This window comes from Vulpes vulpes, chromosome 12 (assembly GCF_048418805.1).
Source record: "Vulpes vulpes isolate BD-2025 chromosome 12, VulVul3, whole genome shotgun sequence".
In the NCBI taxonomy this organism is placed as follows: domain Eukaryota; kingdom Metazoa; phylum Chordata; class Mammalia; order Carnivora; family Canidae; genus Vulpes; species Vulpes vulpes.
In genome coordinates, this window is record NC_132791.1 from 65,335,420 (window position 1) to 65,359,971 (window position 24,552).

At 34.6% G+C, this 24,552-nt stretch overlaps 1 protein-coding gene across 9 annotated transcripts in view; it reads right to left on the reverse strand.

Annotated features, from left to right (window-relative positions):
- DMXL1 (Dmx like 1) overlaps nt 1–24,552 on the reverse strand; it is a 125,310-nt gene that overhangs the window by 33,850 nt on the left and 66,908 nt on the right. For 5 of the 9 annotated variants that reach the window (XM_072728763.1, XM_072728762.1, XM_072728761.1 and 2 more), the window contains 11 exons: nt 22,389–23,482; nt 21,645–21,836; nt 19,174–19,250; nt 16,065–16,192; nt 15,269–15,517; nt 14,811–14,924; nt 7,522–7,700; nt 5,822–5,964; nt 2,910–2,995; nt 1,588–1,789; nt 446–563 (listed from right to left, as the gene is read on the reverse strand). In XM_072728763.1, coding sequence (XP_072584864.1) covers nt 446–563; nt 1,588–1,789; nt 2,910–2,995; nt 5,822–5,964; nt 7,522–7,700; nt 14,811–14,924; nt 15,269–15,517; nt 16,065–16,192; nt 19,174–19,250; nt 21,645–21,836; nt 22,389–23,482 — 2,582 coding nt within the window. The remainder of the gene's footprint in view (nt 1–445; nt 564–1,587; nt 1,790–2,909; nt 2,996–5,821; nt 5,965–7,521; nt 7,701–14,810; nt 14,925–15,268; nt 15,518–16,064; nt 16,193–19,173; nt 19,251–21,644; nt 21,837–22,388; nt 23,483–24,552) is intronic. The other 4 variants (XM_026015413.2, XM_026015412.2, XM_026015411.2 and 1 more) reach the window with 1 other exon arrangement.

Below are 24,552 nucleotides of genomic sequence, written 5' to 3' on the forward strand. Positions count from 1 at the left end.
TTGGTAAGAAGCATAATTAAAAGAATAAAAAGAAAATATACGTATTTGAAATGTTCTCAGTATACTGACCTAGTTTCAATTCAACTTCTAAGATAAGCTTAACTATCATATGAAAACCAAGGGAAATTTCTATTTGATTTCCAAAACTGGCAATCATGACAACTCAAAACACAAGGCAGAGAATCTTCACTCAAACAGTATCTTTTTAGGGAAAAAAAAAGTTCCAAATATATTTGAATTTGTTGCTTTAAATTAACTTGATTTAGGAAAATACTGAACCTCTCTCTTTTCAATCACCTTTTCTATCTATTAAGTGGATGATAAATGTCTATGATATCAAAGTGAGTTTTTTAAAAGTCTGTAAAATGTATCTTATTTTTTATGGTTACATAATACAAAAAACTTCAAGTAATAAAAGAGTAAAAAGGTTTTAACTTATACACACCTCATTTAGACATCTTTTCTTTGTGAATATATTTCTGATAAATGTTTCCTGAATTTCTTCCTGCTTCACCAAGTACTGCCAAAGTCTCTTCACAGACAGTGCCAGATGGTGTTTGGATCTGCAGAGACAAGACATTTAATTATAGACTTTGGAGATTTCTGATTAACTTGACCACATTTAATACTCCAATGAATGTTTATAATAATAGATTAACTAGAATCAGACCGTATCATCGAGGACAGCAGTCTGCAAATTTTTTCTTAAAAAAACGCATAGTAAATATTTTAGGCTTTGTAGGCTATCTTTCAACCACTCAGCCTAGTCACTGAAGTAGGAAAGCACCCATAGGTAATATTAAAATGAAAGAGTATGCCTGTGATCCAATAAAACTTTATTTACAATGCAGGAGGACAGGTGGATATGGCCTCATGGCTGCAGTTTGCTGACCCCTAGGAATCTAATATCTACCAAAATATCTCTCTCCTAGAAGGCATCTAGAAGTAGAGGTACTCAAAGGGTCTGTGAACACATACTGGTCCATAAACTCTGTTACTAATGCTCACGAAGATAAGAACTTATGAAATAATATAAATCAACTATGTCACTAAGTACAATGTTTATTAATTCAGTTTTCATTTTGTAGCAAGATTTATTGGTGAAGCAAGCACTGCATCAATTTGCCTTTTGGTGCAAATGCTTCTTCTCCTCACAGATAGTAAAACAGCATGCTAACTAAATACTTTGAATAGCAATGTTCTCGAGTAGGCGGAAGTAAACTACGGCCCACAGGTCAAATTCAGCCTGCTTTTCATTTTCAAAAATAAAGTTTATTGGATCAGAGCCATGTCCATTTGTTTACTTATTGTCTATGGTTGCTTTGACTCTACAATGGCAGTTTAAAAGCAGCAATGAGGACTGTAAGATCCACAAAGCCTAAAATATTTACTATCTGGATTTTTGCAGGAAATGCTTGCTAACCTCTGGCCTACAATATACATCAAACAAGGACACAGATCTGAGCCAAGAACCACAAAGTAGACACAGAAGGCCTTGAATATACATATATATATTTTTAAGTTCTAATTGATAACATTCTGATTTAGTAAAACTGACTTCAAAACAGTATCCACACGACAACCTACTTGAAAGGAGTGTTTGTAGGTTCCAGCAAAGCTTTATGGCGGAGAATTGCAGGACCTGCAGACAAACTCTCTTCAGAGGTATGACTTGCAATATAGTTTTGAGGTGGCCCACCATGGATTTCGAGTCGTCGGAGAAGAACTTGCTCCCAACACTGAAGAGTTTTTAAAACTGCATGACAAAGTGGTGAACTAACTGGAAGCTCTAAAAAGAGAAAATAAAAATGACTCATGTTTGTCTTCTTTAGTAAAATGCTACAGTTGACTGTAAGAATGACAGAGATAAACATTTTGGCAGAGATGTGTAAGAGAGGTGGGGAGAAACCTCCATAGGATTAAAAAAAGATGTAATAAATCTCTTTTCAACATAATTAGGTGGCCCAGAACAATAGAAAAAAGAGTAATCTGAGTCAAAATTATATCATAGTTTTACTACTACAACTTGAAATAATATTTATGACTTATGATGTTAAAGTACTACTGTATCAATTACTGCTTTTGGCTTTATTTCACATAAAAAATATACCTGAATATTATGAAAACATGTTGGAGAGGAAAAATAATTGCTTTTAAATCTATCAGCCCAATTCTATATGGTATGTAATTAAAATTTGTTTAGAAAATTAAAATACACAAAAGCTAAAAAAAAAAGACGTTTACCATGAAATTTAGCACTTTCTAGTTCTGTATACTTTCATTTTCCTGGTTCCTCACTCCACTTTCAACTTTTAGCTATTCTTGCTATTCAGTTACAAAAATCTAAATAATATGTCTATACTGTGAATTCTTGATTTCTTTCAATTTTAGAAATGATGTACTCATTTATTACTATGGAACATGAGAATAAACTACTTTCTCCATCATTCCAATATAGTCACATAATTTTTGGCTAAATTGGTGTTTTTGTGTTTACCTTGCTATTTATATTTATAAATATAGATCACAGCTGGACCCCTTGGTATACTATTATACCCCTTTCCTCTGTACAATCTTTTCTTCCCCTGGAGTTAATAATCACTAAGTTCTTGCGCTTGCTTAGTTTCCTATGTGTCTAGTGCTACTAAATCCCCCAACACCTCCACTAGAGGTATAAAGAGTCAATACCATCCAACACATCAAGTTCAGATCTCCTGATTTTTTAGACATTGTTCTCATAATGGCACCTGACAATATGATAGACACATTTATAGACAGATGATCTGGTCAAAAGAAACCTATCTTCTACAACAGGAAGTTACTAAAGCTTTTCTTGACTATTAAAAAAATATAGATATGAGTAATTCAAGAACAATGGGAATATTAGTTCATGTTAAGATATTCATTACCTGCAAGATCATGACCAGCAAAGGGATAGAAAGTCTTCAAATTGTTGAGCACTAACTGCACCATTGCCAAGCGCATCAATGACCAACTGAAAATAAAACAATGGTAGATTAAAGATTTACTTAGGGTTGTAGAAGAATACATCATTCTTTAATCCAACAATTTCACTGCCAAGAATCTACTCTGCAGATACCAGAAAAACAAAACAATATAGGCACACAGTTACTCATGTCAGCTTTATCGATAGCAAAAGAGTAGAAACAACCAATTATCCACTAGCAGAGTACTGGTTGGAACACTTTGGTTTTGAACCAAGAATATTAAGGAAGCCATAAAAAAAAAAAGAATATAGAAGAATCTTGAAGTTTTACTATGAAGTGAATTTCAGTATGTATTAATAATCAAAATATAGAACATTATATATACTATGCCACCTGTTACTTTTACACACCCATAAACATGCTTATTTTGCAAACAAAAGGATAAAACAAACTAATAAAAATGGATTTATGTAGAGGGTAAAGAGAGCTGGATGGAAGGCAGCTATGTGAGACTTCTAATTTCACATTTTTATGAAGTTTTGCTTTTTTATTAAAAAAAGAAAATTCAACTTCTCTTTTAAGTGAAACACATTCTTTTTTAAGATTTTATTTATTTATTCATAGAGACAGAAAGAGAGAGAGAGAGAGAGGCAGAGGCACAGGCAAAGGGGGAAGCAGGCTCCAATGCAGGGAGCCTGACATGGGACTCGATCCCAGGTCTCCAGGATCATACCAGGTTGCAGGCAGCGCTAAACCGCTGCACCACAGGGGCTGCCCGAAACACATTTATTTCTTAGAGTACTGTCTTTTTGTTACTTTATTTATTTATTTATTTAAGATTTTATTTATTCATGAGAGACACACAGAGTGAGAGAGAGAGAGAGAGGCAGAGACACAGGCAGAGGGAGAAGCAGGCTCCCATGCAGGCAGCCTCAAGTGGGACTCGATCCCAGCTCTCCAGGGTCACACCCTGGGCTGAAGGCAGGCGCTAAACTGCTGAGCCACCTGGACTGCCCTTCTTGTTACTTTAAATTGTGGTAAAATATGTATAGCATAGAATTTACCATTCAAATTACTTTTAAGTATACAGTTCAGTGGCATTAAATACATTCAACCATTACCATCATCTAGTTCTAGAAGCCTTTTCATCTTGCAAAACTGGAACTCTTCCCATTAAGCAAGAATTCCCCATTTCACCTTCCTAGCCCCTGGCAACTGCCATTCTACCTTCTGTCTCTATGAATTTGACTACTCTAAACATCTCATATGTGGAATTATATATAGCATTGCCATAGTATTTGTCCTTTTCGGACTGGTTTATCTCACTTGGCATAATATACTCAAGGTTCATCTACATTGTAACATGTGTCAGAATTCCCATCCATTTTTTTAGGTGGAATAATATTCATATGTATACACACACACACACACACACACACACACACACATATATATACACACACACCACATTTTGTTTATGCGTTCTTCTGTCAACAGACACTTGGTGCTTTTATACCATGGCTATTATGAATATTATGAACATGGTTTGTACAAATACAGTTCCAATTTTTTTTAGCATATATGCTGCCGAAGCAAGCACAGTCTTCACAAATACATGTCCAAGACCATGCTTTTAATTCTTCTGGTTATATACTCAGAAGTGAAATTGCTGGATCATATAGTAATTCTATTTTTAATTACCTAAATACCTAATGTTTTCCATAGTCGTTGCTGCATCATTTCACATTGCCATCAACAGTGCACAAGGGTTCCAGTTTCTTGTATTTTTGCCAATACTGTTATTTTCTGTTTTTCTGATAGTTATCCTACAGGATGTGAAGTGATCTCTCATTGTGGTTCCTATTTGCATTTCCCTAATGATAGCATCTTTTCTTATGCTTACTGGTCATTTGTATACATTTCAAAAAATATCTACTCAAGTCATTTCTCTGCTTTTTAAATTTTATTGTTTTTTTCTTTTTATTAAGTTACACAGTTTGAGCCATGTAAATATTTTATATACTCAAAAAACAAAATTGTGTCAATAGGTAAAAAAACAACAAACACCAGTAAGCAAAAAACTCCTAATAATTTTTCCTTTCAATAAAGGAGTATTTCATTTTTGCTAATATACTACTGTTTCTTATGGAAAATTTCCATTTTCCTATCATACCATTAGCATACAATATTTTTAAAAATATCCGTAACTTTCAGAGATATACAATGTATCAAAAAGGACAAGATAATATCCTGTTGCTCATGCATATAAAGTAGCACTGGGAGGTGAGGGGGAACATTTTGAACACTTATTATTTTTATAATATGTGGAAGACATTTTTAAGACCGTAATCACTGACACCTTGGAGTATTAGTATTATACTGAAAAGATAGTATGTTTTCTAGGCTAAAACAGTGGGGTTTGTTTATCTCAGTGAGTAAAGGGCAACGAATAGTCTGAGAGCATCTGTGAAGACCAATTCATGGATAATAAAAAACTAACTGTATAATTCTTTTCTTTTTTAAAAATGAGTTTATTTATTTATTTGAGAGAGAGAGAAACTGAGAGCATAAGTGGAGGGAGAGGGGCAAAAGGAGAGAGAGAAGCAGACTCCTCCTGATGTCAGGCTCGATGCCAGGACCCTGGGATTATGACCTGAGCCAAAGACAGACACTTAACCAACTAAGCTACCCAGGTGCCTCCTGTGCAATAATCCTTAAAGAAAAGAATTTAACAGTTTCATCTAAAGAAATCTGAGTTATAATGTATATTTTAATTCAACAAGCTGTTAATCTCACATGTTATTTTAAAAAATATTATGCATATAAGCCAAGATGAATTTTTAAAAAAAAGCTTAAAATTATATATTCCATACCTATATGAATTTGAATTAGAATGTTCTTGGAGATGGAAATCTGAAGCTAAAACATCATCATCATCATCATCATCATCATCATCACTTTCCAGACTTTCTTCTGAATCATATTCAGCTCTACTTTGGGAAGGGGGTAGAAAAGGCTAAAATAAAAAAGTTAAAGAATTTATCATTCAACTCTCTGACTTAAACTTCAAAAAAATATAACCAAAGTTGTCTTGTACTAGTAAATGGCATCCTAATAGTTACTCAAGCCAGAATCCTAGAAATAGTCTTTTTTCCTCTCCGTCTCTTTCTCTCTGTATTAATCAGCATATCTGTCAGTGATTTCCCCAACTCTTTCTCCCCACAGAGAGAGAGGCAAAGACACAGGCAGAGGAAGAAGCAGGGTTCTTGCAGGGAGCCCAATGCGGAACTCGATCCTCAGACCCAGGATCACGCCTTGAGCCAAAGGCAGATGCCCAACCACTGAGCCACCAAGGCACCCTGGCCAGGCTTCCTTTAATGTGAAGTGGGGTCCCCCCCCCCAATTTCACTATCTCTAGAATATCCTCATTCCTGTGTCATACTTCCCACACTTATGTTGACAAGTTAGCCTTCATGAAGTCCTCTTGTTGCACATCCAGAATCTCTCAAATGAGAGCAGTATCAGTAGCCCCAAACTGAGCTATTTTTCTATAGCTTTGTTTACATTTGATGTGAATTTCACTTATAGTACTACCACTTTTCACTGTTTTACTGCACTACCATCTTCACAAGCCAATTCCCTCTTCTGATTACCCAATTTTGTAAAATGTCACCTGAGTTTGTGATGGGAGCCAAGACAACTATACACTTCACTATCTGTATATGAATTGAATCATGGGTACTAAATGATCAATCACCAACAGACTTTAAAAGAACTGTTGTGATTGGTCACTGAACATGAGGTGCATCTGATTATTTCCACAGTGACATGTGAACTGAAGAACCAGGAGGGAAGTCTATACTTCAGGCGATTACTCATAGTTAATATACTGTGGAAACTCTGAGCCTTGTTGTTGAGGGACTCAGGTTACTTAACTCAACAGTGGTAACTGGAATGTGTGTATATGAGAACAGCAAAGGATGTCTGAGATAAAGAAAAGGAACAACAGCAGAAATGGCCTTGTGACATCTAGTACTTTTGATTCCTTACTTACCATTAAGTACGTCAGCACTAAGGTGTTGACCAATTTATCTTTTCACTAAGAACTGTACTTTGTTTAAAATACATAAATCATAACTTATCAAAGGATTGCCCTAAAAGCTGGATGAGGGATCCCTGGGTGGTGCAGCGGTTTAGTGCCTGCTTTTGGCCCAGGGCGCGATCCTGGAGACCTGGGATCGAATCCCACGTCGGGCTCCCGGTGCATGGGGCCTGCTTCTCCCTCTGCCTGTGTCTCTGCCTCTCTCTCTCTCTCTCTCTCTCTGTGACTATCATAGATAGATAGATAGATAGATAGATAGATAGATAGATAGATAGATAGATAACTGGATGAAAATGGCCATATATCTTTGAGGCTTTTCTGTTTTGTTATGTAACCCAACAAAATTAAATTGTTCTGAAACAGAGTGGGAAGATACTTGGAAGTAGCAACAATTCCACTTATTTTAAACATTTTAAAATGTTCATTTCCACTTCATTGCATAAATGTTGTTCGAGGTGGCACTTTTATTACCTTGGCTATGAAATAGTCCCAGATACTGAGCTCCGGTGGGATGAACTTCTCTTGGACTGTCAGTGACTCCTGGCTGACTAGTGATGAGGAAGAGGTCAGTGCAGCAGATTCTCTGCAAGATATTTTTGATGGCCTAAAACGTTTGTTCTGTTTTTCTCCTTCTTCCACAAGTGAAGAAACTAATAAAAACAAAATAAAGTATTATTAAAGTATATACTATTTCCACTGTACTAATTTTATCTATCTTTACATAAGATTTAAGGTTACAAATAAGTACAAACACAAAACTGAGAAGATTATTATGATAGTAAAATAAAAAAATAGGTAGAAGGGAGACAAAATTCACTGCAAACAGTGATCTTTGCTTTTATCTCAATGTATCCCTCATTCTCTAAATGTTAACTTTTCTGTTGCATATGTGGGTAATGGGATAAAATATCTGTCTATAAATGAGGCCACAATTGAGCCAGGATCATGAAAGAAAATTATTTACATTCCTCTACTTTGTTTTTAGGAATAACATGGAAAACAGACTATCATGGGATGTCAATGTTAATTGAAGGTAACAACTCATTCATGAGGTTCTTGAGTAATCCCCTGGCCTTTTATCTACATATAAAACTGAATGTTTTCACTGAAAATATAAAAAAAAATTCAAATACGTAACAATTAAATTTGATTTGGACTTCTGGAAATGGTTTGCACATGGAATATTCTGGTCAGCGGAATAACAAAAAGGGAAAAATGCAATCTTTGTTGTTTTAACTTTTAAACATTTAATGGTTAGTATTCTCTTAGTATTTTACTTTAGAATATTAAGGGCATCAGTAATGAAAACAAATCTAGAAATAACAAACACTAAGTCACAAGATGCAAATCACAATACAGAACCAAGGATGTCCCAAACAGAAGTGTATGTCTAATTGACAGGTGAACAACTCCCAATAAGGTACACCAATCTTCTCTTTCAATGGTTTCAGTGAGAACTGACTTACCTTTTAAAAGAATGCAAATATTTGTTCTGTAATGTAATTTTTATTGTTTGAAGCTACTCAGCTTGCATAAACAGCATGCTCATGCATTATACCAAGCTACAGCCAAGCTGGGTTTAACAAACTGATTTAGTGATTTTAGAAAAAAGGAAATTAAAATGGATAAAATTCTAAGATTGCTAAGATGTGGTATGATTACTACATAACCTCTCAAATGACTTTAAAAGGAACTTTCAGATTAAATGTATAGATTTCTGCTTTTTTAAAAACTATTTATTTATACTTGAGAGAGAACACAAGCAGGCCCAGGGGCAGAGGGAGAGGGAGAAACAGACTCTATGCTGAGCAGGAATCTGACGTGGGGCTTGATCTCAAGACTCTGAAAGCATGACCTGAGCCGAAACCAGGAATCTGATGCTTAACCAACTGAGCCCCCCAGGTGTCCCAAGTATTTTTTCTGATTTTATAAGCAATTGATAGCCAACAATCATGTTTTTAATATATGTTGCATACATTCATATTCTATCTAAAACTTAAACAGTGGTTCTAACAAATTCTGATCAAGTAAAAAATTTATAATTTAAAGGTATTTTTCACCTTTCAAAAATTAATGCTGTAGTTTAAAATTAATCATATGATTTTAACAGTACTACTTTGCTTTTTTTATTTTTATATTATAAGGCATATGAATATAGAAGCTTAAAGGATCTCTGGAAAAATAGAACTTACAAACAACACTAAATACATTTTTTGCCAAGACACCTATATAATGAAAAATCAGGGGTTTTTCTTTTTAAAAGATTATTTATTTATTTATTCATGAGAGAGACACACAGAGAAAAAGGAAGAGACACAGATAGAGGGAGAAGCAGGCTCCAGGCAGAGAGCCTGATGTGGGACTCGATCCCGGTACTCCAAGATCACGCCCTGGGCTGAAGGCAGGCGCTAAACCACTGAGCTACCCAGGCACCCCAAATCAGAGTTTTTAAACCAAAACCTAATAAGATTAAAAAAAAAAAATTTGCAAGTAGAGTCAATGAGCTCAGACACTGACATGAAAATAAGAAAGTTACCACAGTGGGGGTAAATGTTTAAAATTATAGACTCAATGTAAGAAATATAAAACTACTTATTAAAATACTTTTGATGGGGCAGCCGGGGTGGCTCAGCGGTTTAGCGCCGCCTTCAGTCCAGGGCCTGATCCTGGAGACCCGGGACCGAGTCCCACATCAGGCTCCCTGCATGGAGCCTGCTTCTCCCTCTGCCGGTGTCTCTGCCTCTCTCTGTGTGTGTCTCTCATGAATAAATGAATAAAATCTTTTAAAAAAAATACTTTTGATTAACAAAGACAGAAAAAAATGGCAAACAGGTTCACAGTACTGAATGTTCTATTACTTGAAATGCTATAAATAAAAGGACCTGAGTGACGCCTCCCAGCAAACAAGAAATAATCCGTAGCTTCTCATTAGCATAGATGCTCCTTCTTTTCTCCCAAATACAGCAAGACCTAAGACAATTTTATGCCTAAATCACATTGGGTTGGCATCATCATGAAGCACCAATAGAGACTGCAGAGTGCCTGAGTACTCATCTGCTTATTTTGAAAATGTTAATAATCAAATATCAAGAACCTCTGTCATTCCTTGGATAAAAACTGACTTTTGTTCCATTACCAACAGGGTAAATGAATATTTTACTAATAATATAAGAAAAAAACAGTATTGAGAATTAAAAAGGAATGTGGCTATGGAGCTCAGAAATCATAAGGAACTGAGAGAGGCTAGAAAGTGGTTAAAGAAAAACCAACATAACCATGGGTAAGAAAAAATAGAATCACACACTAACAGACATTTTTAAAATAAATTGCTTAGCTGCTTTGGATTCATAGAAAGTACTTTTAAAAATTACTTTTACTGTCAATATAGTGGACTTTCCCTCCATTGTAAGAACCCCTATCCTCATTCCTAGTCCATTCTGTAGTAGATTTCCTGGAACTATGGAAATGCCTCCCAAAGGAACTAAACACAGATATGGAGAAACAGCTCAGAGGCTACATACATCTAAAGAACAGGCAGAGAAGGTAGAGAGTAAGAAAGATAATGTTGCTTTTTACCATAAATTCTTCTGGATTACTGGATCTGTCACCATGTACACATATTGGTTGATTAAAACAAAACATAAGAGGAGGCTAGTAAGTTAATACCTTTTGAGTTTATTATTTTATTTTAAGGATTTTATTTATTTGAGGGGGGAGGAAGAGAGAAAGCGTGTGCACACAGGAGCGAGCATGATGGGGGTGGGTAGAGCGAGAGGGAGAAGCAGACTCCCCGCCAAGCAAGGAGCCCAATGCAGGGCTCTATCCCAGTACACTGAGATCATTACCTGAGCTGAAAGCAGACACTTAACCAAGTGAGCCACTCAGGCACCCCGTGAATTTTTCATTTTAAATCAGACAAAATTAATATTTAAACCCAGACTTAAATGTTATTTCTTTTAAAATCTGACCTCAAAGTAACCTGAGAACTATCTCATTCTCTGCTTCTCAACCTAAGGCACACTTATCACTAGACTATTCATGAAAGTGCCAGAGAGTGTGTGTGAAGCTTCAGAGAGCACGTTGTTCTGGACCTTCAAATTTAGATCCCAAATTTAGGGGGTAGGAGGATGAAGGTAAGTCATTTAAATGATGATTTAAAATATTTTATTGGAAAGAAATAAAGATATGGAGAAGATAAAAGTCGTGTAAGTTCAAGATAAAACATTCCAAATCTATTTTTTGCTTTTGGTAAGATAATTCAGTATAAAAGATCCCCTAGGTGGTGTATGTCTGTATGTGTATATGTGAATATATATATAATATATAATATATATATATTCACATAATACATATATATTCACTCTCCTCTAGCATGCACTTCAGGCAAAAAGTTTGAGAAGTACAAATATATGCCAACACAAATGAAATAAAAAACCAAATTCTCAAAGTTACATGTAAAACATTGATCTTACAAGTAAACTTCAAAGATTTTTAAAAGGAAAAGACCAAAATAGATTAAAGAAACAGTACATTTAAGATACTTCTTAATCCTCAAAGAATGAAATTAATGCTAACAAAATGTCTGACAGGTAACAATTTCCAGAATTTAGAAAGACTGACTCTCAAGGATTGGTAAGGCACAATGGTACCTTGCACCTGCTTCATAAGTACCTATAAAAATGAAATGATTACTATTTTAGTAGAAAGTAGTGATTTGTCTTCAAATAACGGAGGAAGGATTCTCCAAGGTAGTTGGTATTCAAAGTGATTCACTGGAATATGGAAAGAAAATATTACAACTACTACTTACATTTATTTTTCAATAAGCAGAAGTGGGGAAAAGGAAGAAAAGAGATACAGGGTAAGAAGGGGAAAAGGAAAAGAAGAGAGGAGGAGGAGGGGAAGGGAGGGGAGAGATGAAGAGGCTGAGGGGAAGGGACTCAAGGAAGGAAAAAGCAAGGGGGGGGGCTGGAGAAGTAGAGTCGAAAGGAGAAGAAGAAAATAAAATCTGTCAATGTTTACTATCTAGATCAGCAAGAGCACATGTGCTTGTAAATAAATAAATATGTACATTCTGAGGATTTGCTCAAGCATGTTTTGTTAATAGGGTTATATGATAAAACATCTGGAGAAAACTGTCCTGGGGTACTGCTCTCCCATCACCAACCATGAAGACCACAATACAGATGTGCCTGTAAGACTTCAGCTAAGGCTTCAGAGACTTCTTGAGAACGGAGTATATACACACAGTGAAATATGACTCAGTTGTATGAAGAAAACCCCATCATGTGCCACAATATAGATGAACCTCAAGGACACTGTGCTAAGTGAAATCAGCCTGTCCCAACGGACAAATACTATAGTTATGAAATGAAAAGATGCTTTTTAAACTTTTAATGAAAATATTTATCTGTCCCTCAATAAAAAGTCTATCCAAGGAATCTAACAAAGATGTATTTCCTTCTCCAGCAAAACTAGTTCTTTTTCAGTTCAGCAGCCAGTTAAAATTATTGGGCATATTCATCTGTATTTTAAATAGCTGATTGTTTTCTATTTTAAAAATGCTGAAGCCTTACCCTCTGGTCAAGAAATGTTGCTATTTTGTATATTTTACTAAAGGAAGGATAGAAATGACATGTATAATCTCTATATACTGAACACAAAACTTATTTTTATATAAGTTTCAGGGAAAAAGCAAAACATTTGGAGTTTCTGATCCATATTTAATATAAATAATCAAATGGTAAAAATATACTTTAAAATGTCTAAAACATCAATAGCAGTTTCATAGTTAAAAAAAAGGATACGCTTACCACAAATAAAATACTCATTTTATATTTCATTCCTCAATTTGGAGACATAAAAAAATCATTACTATAAATTTATCAAGATGAAGATGGAAAATTCAGTTTTTATAATTGCAAATATTATGATAAAATATAATAAAAACTATTTAAATAAAAATACTGTTTTGCTTTGTAATATACAATAAAAAGCAAAGTCTGGATTTCTAACTGTTAATAAGAAAAAAAAATCATTTTTCCAAACTTGCTATTGCTTACCTGATTGTCTGCTTCAAAAATTAACCATAATAGCGAAATAATTCCTAATTCCATGAACATACCCCTACATTAGTTTTAAGTAGAAAAAATAAATCTTTCATTAATATATGATGTGGAATCCACAAAGTTAAATTTGATTTAAAAAAATAAATTACTGATTAACATTTTTTTTAAGAATTCTAACCTGCCAAACTGAAATCTAATAGAAATCATCTATCATTTTCTATTATAAAGCTTAGTCATATTTAAATTTTGTCACTAAAAATATTAGTGCATTAAGTATATAAAAGACATGTAGAGAAAAATATAATTTAGTTTACAAGACCATTATTGCAAAGAAAATTAAAATCAGAATTTACAGGAAAACAAATGGTTACTTTTAAATTCCTCTTCTAGTACTAAGTTACATCTTTGATTGATTGAGCATAGTTTCTGGGTTCTCAAAGACATGAGCTCCACATAACCCGGATGTGGCTATATTTGGTCTGGCCCTAGCAATACGTGAACCACATGTTTTAAGTACTCTGTGTTACTTGCCACCATATCTCAATTCCAAGGGATTAAATGTACAGATACAGATAATTTTCAGTCACTATGATTACTTAGGGTTCAGTAAATGGTGGAATACAGTTTATGATGGTACCTATAGGATAATTTATGAAATGGTATTTTGTGTGTCGAAACAACTAAAATTGAGTGGTTCAACAAAGAACTTAGACTCTGTGCTCAGTAGAAATGGTTGGAATTGAGACATAGTGACTGGTTAGTAAGAATATTTAAAAATTTTTAAAGGTATTTGGACATTTCATAGCAAGAATTTATCCCTTTTTAACAGCTCATATTAACCAGATCAAAGTTTTAAGTGATTTTCTCTTAGGATACATTAAAAACAGGGCCACAGTTTTCCAATTTTTTTTTTAATGGTAATCTCAGTAGAGCTATAAATCTTACTTCCTCTTAGACTTTGAAAGTTTTTCTTTAATTGAATTCAGGTAAGTTAAATATTTACTCCAAGGCAAATTTCATGAGAAGTTAGTCTTTTTTTGTCCATATGATAAATAAAGCACAAAAATTACTCTTTAAACATTAGAAGAGATGTTCACAAAGTGAAAATATTTTTAAAAATTTAAAACTAAGATTATCACATATGGGCTAATAAATTACAAAAAGAAAACAGCAAGGTAGAAAGCATTATCAAGATTCTTTTCAAGTCAAGATACAACATATATATATATAGTTTGAATATTAGAAAGTTTAGAAACACGGTTACAGTTGTTTAAAATGTTTACTTTTCAAGGTTGTTATGAACACTTAGAAATCCAAAACCCCTAACGGCCAGAATCATAGTATGCAAAACATAAAGCAGCCTCATTTGAAATGTTTTCCAGACATTTCAAGCCATAGTCTGATTTACCATGATTAGCACTGACATTTATTTCTACACAATTAAAAAGATGTTAACGTCTCAGGAATAGAAAACATCAAAGGAAATAATTTAAAAGAATAAAAAGCAGAGATGGTTTTCTGAAATGCTAATCATTGTTTTAAATCAAAAATATGGCTTGATTAAAGGAAATTTCTCAATTTTCTATTTTAAGTGCCAAACAAAATAAAACGGGCCCCAGGTACCCCAACCCCTTCAAAACAACACAAAGCAAGCTGAGCTGTGAAAGCCTATTTCTAAAGCTAGTATCTTGCCTGCAAGACTGGAAGGGCTACGAGAACTGATGGTTGAAAGAGCTTTGGTAAAGCCCACACATTCCATGGAGAATACCACTACCTGGTTGGGGCTAGGCATAGCAAAGTGCCTTCCTGCCAAAGAAAGAAGAGAGAATCTGTATTTGGGATAGAACAAAGATCAGTGTTACAGTATATTTCAAAACAAACGATCATTTCAACAGTAAAGATTTAAGAAGAAAATTACATGAGATAGTTCCTTATCACTGGTGCATGAGAGTCTTACAGTTTAAAAACTACACCAGAAACTTATACTGCATTTTCACCATAAAACTATTTGTTCATACTTTAAGAAAATGGGCTGTAACAAAATCTTTCTGTGAATAAATTAAAATGTAATTACACTTGACAGAGTTATCATTCAGATGAAAACAAAGTTTCAGGTTTAAAAACAAACAAACACACATTAAAAAACTAACCAGGTAAAGCTTTTGAGTGTGTCTGTTCCTTGCTGGGAACATGTGCACCTCCACCAAACACAGCAGACCACATTTTTTCATTCAGAGGATGGGCCACAATCCGAAACAGTTCATTACTAGAATGTGTCGCCAGGCCATGGATGAAAAGACTCAGATACACTGCTGTGAGAATCTCACAAAGCAAGACTGTAAGCCCTGACTGGGCTTCCTCGCCAGAAGAATTCAGAAGTCGAATCAGAGAAGTTATTCCTAGAACAAAGAAAACACAGCTACCACTGACAATACATTTTAAAAATAAAAAAATTAACTGATTTTTTAACTTTTGAAAAAACTTTATTATTCCAGGATTTAAGTTTTTCTTTCTCTAGATTCAGACTAATAGAAGTTATTACAGCTAAAGCACAAATATTGAACTATTTAATTTAGAGAAACAGTGACAATCTATAATCTAATACAAATATGATAGATAAAATTAAACTGCCACAACAAATGTTTTTCTATTATGACAAAAAATTGTAACAAGTGATACAACAAAACATTTGAGTCACTTTAGTAAAATGGTCAAGGAAATACCAATGTTAAATAACTGCAAAATTAATAATGAATGGTAAACACTTAAGTGGTATCAATTCTTTTTTTTTTTTAAAGTGGTATCAATTCTAACAATATTTAAACAGGGATTATAATGTAGCAAAACCACACCAAACATATTTTTTCCTCATCTGGTTAAGTTTAATCAGGTTAAGAAAAATTTCATATATATTCATTTATATACATATGTATAAATTATTTATACCTGGCCATTGTGCTGGTGATGTATTGGGAGTTATTGCTTCATCTAAGCTTCCTGTTTTCAAAGAATGTCGATGCGGAAGCAGTACTGTCTGATACATCATACCAGTAAACTGATTTGTTTGAAATGAACTAAGAAAACATTTAAGTAAGAATAATCTGTAAGAATTACAATATAATAAAACAATAATAAAAATATGATGACCTAAAGTGAATTTCACATATAATATTTCTATGTTTTAGATCTAACTTCTAGAGTATCTTAAATTCAAATTTTCATTAGTTATACTATTACTGAGCTAAGTACTGTTCTCTAAAGTCTGGCACAATTTTAAAACTAAGGATCCTCTAAGTGTAAATATGCAAATTTTCTAAATTAAAATACATGTGATAGGTTTTAAGCATATTTATTTAATGAAAGATGTAGAATAAATACAAATGAAAAAACTAAATCACTAATGACCACAAACAGCAAGCTATTCTATCAAAGTTCAAAACAAGATTATCTGATTGAAAATAAAGTTAGCTTAGGTTCAGTTTGATATTTAATACCTAGTCAATCCTACATCAGGATAGGTTACATCAGGTATATGCACCAAGTACCAAGGATATTATGAAAAAACGTGGTTTCTGTATCCATGAAATTTATAGTCTGGTGGAGGAATCAAACACAAATAATTTTATCATACTGCTTTCTTTTTTTGAGGGAGAAGATAGAGGCTATAGAAGGAGTGTGAGAGAGAGAATCCCAAGCAGATTCCATGCTCAGCACAGAACTCAACTCTGGGCTCAATCCATGATCCTGAGATTATGACCTGATCTGAGATCAACAGTCAAATGCTTAACCGACTGAGCCACCCAGTCATCCCTATCATATTGCTTTTAAAGAGAAAACCTACACATACAGGGTTATGAAAGCAAAAGTGGGGAGAATTTTACACAATTTGGGAATTCAGGGTAAACTTCCCTAAGTAATGGTACTTTAAACTAAACCTAAGTAAACAAATTAATGAACAAAGTAATTTGCAGCTTCACATAAACTATGGAAAATATCTGACAGGGCAGACCGGGTGGCTCAGCGGTTTAGCGCCACCTTTGGCCCAGGGCGTGATCCTGGAGACCCAGGATTGAGTCCCACATTGGGCTCCCTGCATGGAGCCTGCTTCTCCCTCTGCCTGTATCTCTGCCTCTCTCTCTCTCTGTGTATGTCTCTCATGAATAAATAAATAACATCTTTAAAAAAAAAAGGAAAAATATCTGATAGAAGTTTTTAAAAAATCCTATCAGAAATTTCTATATCAAATGTGAGGTAAATGTAATATTTAAATATAGCACATTTATTGGTTTAGATCTGTTCTGGCTGGCAAATCTTCTAAGTCATAACATTTTGACACATTTGTAAATAGTTTTTCTTGCCTTACTTTCCAGTTTTGAGATGGCAGTCTGCCAACAAAAAAACCCCGCCTACTACAATCAGCCTATGGAAATGATGAAAAAGATAAACATATGTTGAGGGGAAAAAAAGGCCACACTCAAAAACAAGAAAGTGAACTGGAGGATGAAAAAATCAAACTGAAGCCACCTGTGGAATGCAGAAGCAGAGGAGTACACTGAGACTCCCATGAGAGAATGCAAACACATAAAACAATCAGAAATCAACACCAACAGAGGCTAACATCAGCTAAGAAATAACAAACTCAGTGAATGACCTGCACCCGAGAAAGCAGACTTATTATTAGAACATGACAGAAGATGCCTTATACTCAGGTTAAAACAATTCAGAAATACAGACAATAAGTTACAAAAATAAAAGTGGTCATTAAAATCAACCAGAGATCTTAAAAATAAAAAACTATTTCTAAAACACAAACTCAGGCTAAATAAAGGAAATGAAGACTGAAGAACTAGTTAGTGTCTGAAAAATGAACAAGGGTTTCTCTTGAAATGAAGCAAAAATAAAGAAAAACAATGAAATGAAAGCTAAAAGAGAAAAAGAGAAACCTGTAAGTTCCAATACCTGTCTAGTAAGAAATACAAGAGAGAAGACAAAATATTTAAAGAAATAAAGTCAAGAAACAAAGGATCATAGGGGAAAAAGAAGAGGCAAACCAAGAAACAGACTCTTATAGAGAATATACTGATGGCCACTGGAGGGAAGAGAGGAGTCGGACTGGGGAAACCGAGATGGGGATTAAAGAGGATGAGCAACAGGTGCAATCACTACCCTGTACACCTGAAACTAATATTACACTGTGTTATCTAACTGGAATTTATTTTTTTATTTTTATGATACTATTTATTTATTCATGAGAAACACATAAAGAGAGAGGCAGAGACATAGAGGGAGAAGCAGGCTCCATGCAGGGAGCCCAATGTGGGACTCAATCCCGGGACTCTGGGATCACACCCTGGGCCAAAGGCAGGCGCTAAACCACTGAGCCACCCAGGCGAACCACTAATTGGAATTTAAATAAAACTTTTTTAAAAACAAAGAGAATTTCAAAGAACTAAAGAAAAATACCAAAGTGTCAAACAGTATATTTTAAAAGTTTAGGTAGATTATAGTGAAATCTTAGGCTCTAAAGAGAAAAATCATAAATATCACTCTTTTGTCAAATTATTCTCAATTCCATGTCAGTTACTCCTTCCATTGTGCTACCAGAGACTTTCACTACAATATATATAACTATATAATATATTACATAATATTTTAGTATATAATTATAAATATAGTTATATATAACTACAATATAACTACGCTATAGTACTTACCACTTAAGTGCAATGTCATGTTATACATATATCTTATCAACTCACATTTGTTTCTAGATGGACTTTAAGAAAGGAGATCTTAGTGCATATCACAATGCCTGGTATTAGGCAGTGATCAATAAAAGTTGGCTAAATTAGTTATACTGACAAGGGTCTACTTAACATTCATTTGCCATTAAGGCATAAGCTAAAATTCAAAGATGAAAAAACAATATTCATCACTTCAAATGCTTTCTGCATCATTTAGACTGTGATAAAGTTTTTCTAAAGCAAGAGCACACAAATTCTGAAACCTCATCAGTTACCACAAACATTCCTAAATTTCACAAAAAGATATTTACCTGTAGTTATGACTACCACAAAGGCACTGATAAATACAAGCAGAAAGTGAGGCTGCTAAAGTATGCATTACATATACCTGTAAAAGACAACAACAAAATTAAGTATAACTTAAAAAAAATCAAACTTGTTTTAAAACCTACTTTAATCAGCATTGTAAAAAAAAGATGAAAAACCTATTTTGTCCTTATAAACTATTTTTTTTTCTTAACACTCATTTATGCCTATAGAGATTGCACTACATAGACAAATTAAAAACACTAAGGCTGTTGGCAGAAATCATAAAACACACACCTGCTACCTAATTTCTATTTCAAGAACAAATGGGAACAGATGTTAGCTATTCAGTAGTGTATTAAAAGAAAGCCATGTATTAAAAGAAAACCTTCCAAGATTCAACTTCTTCCTCAACCAAAATATGTAAAAGCTCAGTCTGATAAATTATAGTTTACCTATGGACAAGCCATTATAGAATATGCTACCATATATTCTAGCTACTAAAGAAAACAAGCAATCTAAGGAGAGTGAAATTATTTAGAGAAAAGAGAAGGTATGAAAGACAACAACTGCAGGGAAACTTTTGTACTGAGAAAGAGAAAGCTCTAAATATGACATGACAAGCAATAAGAGAAGCAGGTTTGAGAAGCACAACCTAAGTCAGAAAGCAAACTAGATCAGACTATTAAAAGACGAGGTTTTGATCTAGTCATGAAGTATGATAGTCTTCTATGTAAATAAAAATGGGACTCATAGATTAAAATCTAATTGCTATTTCCCCTTCAATTATCAATAAGATGTGGGGTATGAATTAAAATCAAGAATATAAAAATAAATAAAATAAAATAAATATCATTATAAAAAGAAGACAGTAAGACCAAATATAGAAAACTGCAAAAATGATCAGAATTTCTTCCAGCTTCTCCAATCAAAAAGTGGAGTCTATTTCTCCACTTAATAAATCTGGGCTGTCCTTGTGACTTGCTTTGACCAAGAGGACAAAATGATATGGGACTTCTGAACTTAGTCCTTAAAAGGCCTTACAAATTCTACTCTGGCTGTTCTTTAAATCAGTTCTTTAAATCTTTAAATCAGTTCTTTAAATCTCTGGCTGTTCTTTAAATCTTGCAACCACAAAGGGAAATAACCTAGGGGTGATGGTTAATTTTATATATCTACTTAACTGGACCATAGGGCACCCAGCATTTGGCCAAACATTCTGGGTGTATCTGTAAGGCTGATGTGGGATGCAATTAACATTGATAGAAGTGGTAGATTGAATAAGGAAGACTGCCCTCCTTAATATGGGTGGGCCTCATCCAACCAGGGGAAGACCAAAATAGAACATAAAGGTGAAAAAAGAGAACTCCTGCCTGGCTACACTGAGCTAAAGCATTAGTGTCTTCCTGCCTTTGGACTAGAACAGAAACACAGGCTTTGGGGCTCAAGCCTGCTGGCTTTCAGACTAGAACTTACACTCCATGGACTCTTCCTAGTTCTCAGGCCCCTGGACCCAGACTGCAACTACACAATAGGTCCTAAGTCTCCAGGTTGAGGACTGATCTTGGGACTTCTCAGCCTCCATAATTCTCGGAGCTAATTGCTTGTAACAAAGCTCTGTACACCCACATACACACATCCTATTGGTTCTGTTTTTCTAGAGAACCTTGGTTTGCTTGGTAGTCAACGGTAAGACACATTATGACCCCAGATTCTCCTGTCAGCCCTGGAAATGGTCTGCCAACCACCAAAAATGTAAACACAACCATGCACATCCAGAATCCAGCCAGCCTACCAGCTGATTAAAGACAAATGAAAATATCCAGAGGTCAGTCCAGCTGGCCGGAATTAAAGAAATAAGAAGCCAATCCACTGAATCATGAGCAAAATAAGGGATGGCCATTATAAGATACTAATGTTTAGGAGTTAATAAGCAGCAGAAGCTAACTGATATGCCAAGTAAATGCTTATTACTAAAATTAAATATGAGATACAATCTGGCTAAAATGAACACAATCTAAAGAAAATTAAATTCCTTATTGTATAACATACCATGTGGACATTTATACTACAGAGTAATACAGAAAAGTACTAATTATTATTATTATATCAAAATACTCCATCTCTATTTCTAAAAAGCAACCAGCTTTTTGCCTAAGGGTAATGCTAAAAGAATTGCACATGTATCTGTACAAACACTTATTACTCTTATCTTAATAAAGTGCCTAAGTAAGACTAAATAACTAGCATTGTGACTAAAACCTCAAGTACCCTAATGGGATAAGAACAAAGTGAGGTAAGCCTGGCCCTCAACCACAAGTTTTCTTTGGTTAAAAAATATAAAGATGGTAATGTAACAATCCCCATGTGTAGTCTAATGTTTAAAACTGTTTCTAAAAAGTGCTTCTTTACATTTTTCTTTCAGTTTTATCATAATAAATAGGTAAGTTTTAAAGAATGAACCAAGTGTACTTACTTTACTGCTCTGGATGTCGGGATGGGGCGGTGAATCAAAGTTTATAATGGCATGTAGAATATCATGTGTTAGGTTACTGAGGTGCAGTAATGGGTTGGCAACTACTGTCTTGGCACTGGCTGTACAAGCAAAGAGGAGGGGTACCGAGGTTTGCTCTGACAAAGGGCTGGAAAATATTGGTTCTGATGTTTCCTTAAAGACAAAGGGGATAAAGGGTTAACTGACTATTTATAGTTATAATCCATTGCTTAACTAATTCAGGGGCCTGGGGGAAAAACTTCAAAACAATGATAAATTAAAAGTGTAACAGAAACTCTTAAGAGTTAGACAGGACCTGAGGAGGTCAACATTCCACTAAATATATTGAAAAGTGAGGGACAATACCCTCTTATCCTAAAGAGAAGTTCATCACCTCACACGCACTCACACAAGAATGCAGAGTATGAATTCACCAGATCACAGGGCCTGATATCAAATGATCCTGAAACCATTATGTACACACAATTCTACAAACTCCTAATATAAAGCACCACACAAAAAGAGTATTCCATAAAGCAACCATAATGAAGAAAGCCAACAACTTTAAGGCCACGTTATCAGAGAAGTCTTCTCTACCTAATTTTAAATATTAAAATTTTTAAATTTTATAATTTTAATTTTTATATTTAAAGACAAAAAGAACACTACCAAAACCCATTTCTCCTATGTATACTATTTCAACTGGCCATTGTCTAAGCAACATACCTGCTGAGATTCTTGTAAAAGCAAAATCAATTCCATTCTTACAGAGGCAAGACCGCCACCATGGGACCCATGAAGTATGCAGTAACTCAGGAACATCCTCAAGAGTGATTGATATTTCAAAAGCCACTGTCTTTTTTCCTGAAAATTTTCTCTCAGTTGTTTCATTTTTGTTTGCTGAAGCAAATCTTCAGCATCTCCATTTAACCCAAATTCATCTCCATTTTCACCAAATACAGCCTGTAAGTCTTCACCATCTGAACAATAGTCACATGTCCTCTGAAGAGCTATCACCTCTTTTTCAAGCCAGTGGTAGAGTTGGTAACGCAACTTTCCACCATCTATTTCATAACCAGTAGATAATGTACGAAGTTCTACTGTGAGAATCTTTAAACATGCTCTGAATTTTAATTGAACTGCAATTATATCTTCTGATGGACTTAAAATGTCATTTTCATCTAGTGTGCTGAGAGAGTCTGTGTAATTAGAACTCATTTCATCTATTTTTTTCTCTGTTTTTCTCTGTAAAGGTTTTAGTTCTTTCATTGAAAGTGGGAGATCCTCATTTTCTTCATCATTATCACTGTCCCATTTTAATTCTAAAGAGTCATCCTGAAATACAACACTTGGTTGGCTCCAGTCAAAAGAAAGAGTGGAGTTTGACTGCTTCTCTGAGGAACCTTCCGAAGAAGAGCCAAAACCATTCATTAGTGATTGTGACCAATCAATAGTAGAAGACTTATCTTCTTTTGCATCCAATTTTAATGGAGAAGAAGGAGAATAATCTTTACTAGTATCCAGAAAACTAGATGTTCTGCAAAAAGGTTTTGTTTTCTTGATGACTTTTGGCATCTTCGATAATACTTCCAAAGCCAACATAGGGCAGCCAGCTTTCAAATGAGCACTGGCAGTAGTAAAAAATAATCTTCTTTCACTTAAATTAATTGTTCCTGCCAGTCCACTTTTTCCTGTTAAACCCATGTGTGTGGATAGTACATCAGATGATCCAAAATGACGTCTTAGCAAAAGAGGATGTGTTCTTAGGTAATTGTAGAAATTAAAAACTGCAGGATTACAGGCTGACATCATGACTTGATCTGAAAGAAAATTCACTCTATGAGCTAAGAAAAGTTTAAGAGTTGTATTGCAGTCCTTTTCCTCAACTATGGCATCTTTATCTACCTAGTCTTTTGACAACATCTTACTAAAAGACCACACTAATACACAGCGCAGAATAGACAAGAACACATTTGTAATGGAAGTGTTTTAACACAAAAGGAAAACAAAGGTTATACTGATTTCACACTTCTTCAAGTAACAACAGAATATCCAATTTTATACTCATAGTTCTTATTCTCCTACTTCCCTCAACATTCCTTCCGAGTTTGTTTTGTTCAATCTTCCTCATCTCTACTAGAGTTCAGGGCTTGACCTCTTTTCCATTTATACTCCATGTAGAACTCATACAGCCCCATGGCTTCAAACAGCATCAAGGCACTGATACTTTACACATCTATTTCAGGCCCAAGTTTACCCTGTAAATCTAGACTGCTATATCCACAGGCCTACATTACATTTCCATTTCCATGCACACACTCTTGCCTCAAAGCCTTTTTATTTAGTGAGCCTTTGGCCTATACTACTCTTGACCCAATTAACTACACTAACCTACCTCCTGAAACTCAGGTCTCTGCTCAGAGGCCATGTTATCAGAGAAGTCTTCTCTACATAAAACACTCCCTCATACCTGCTCCTGGTCTTGCCCCTATCATTTATCTCCAGCTAAAAACTTCGAGGAATTATCCTTGACTCTTAGTTCCATCACATTCTATATCCAATCCTATCTAGTCTACCTGAAAATTATATTCCAAATCCAACCACTTTTCTCTGTGTCCACTCCTATCATCCTGGCCCAAGCCACTACTGCCTTTTGAAATTTTCTTTTAGAATACAGATTTAATTGGTTCTAAAAGTATGTGATCTTATATTAATCCCAAATCAAAATACATTTTTGACATGAATATGTGTAGGTATAAAAAAAGTGATAAGGAAGGTCTTTTCTTTCCCCCTGCATTACAGAGGCCAGTTTGGCAATCTTCAGCTCAGGTGGTCTGGACACCAGAAAAACCAAAAGTGGCTTTCTCACAAGTCTTTCACAGTAAGACAC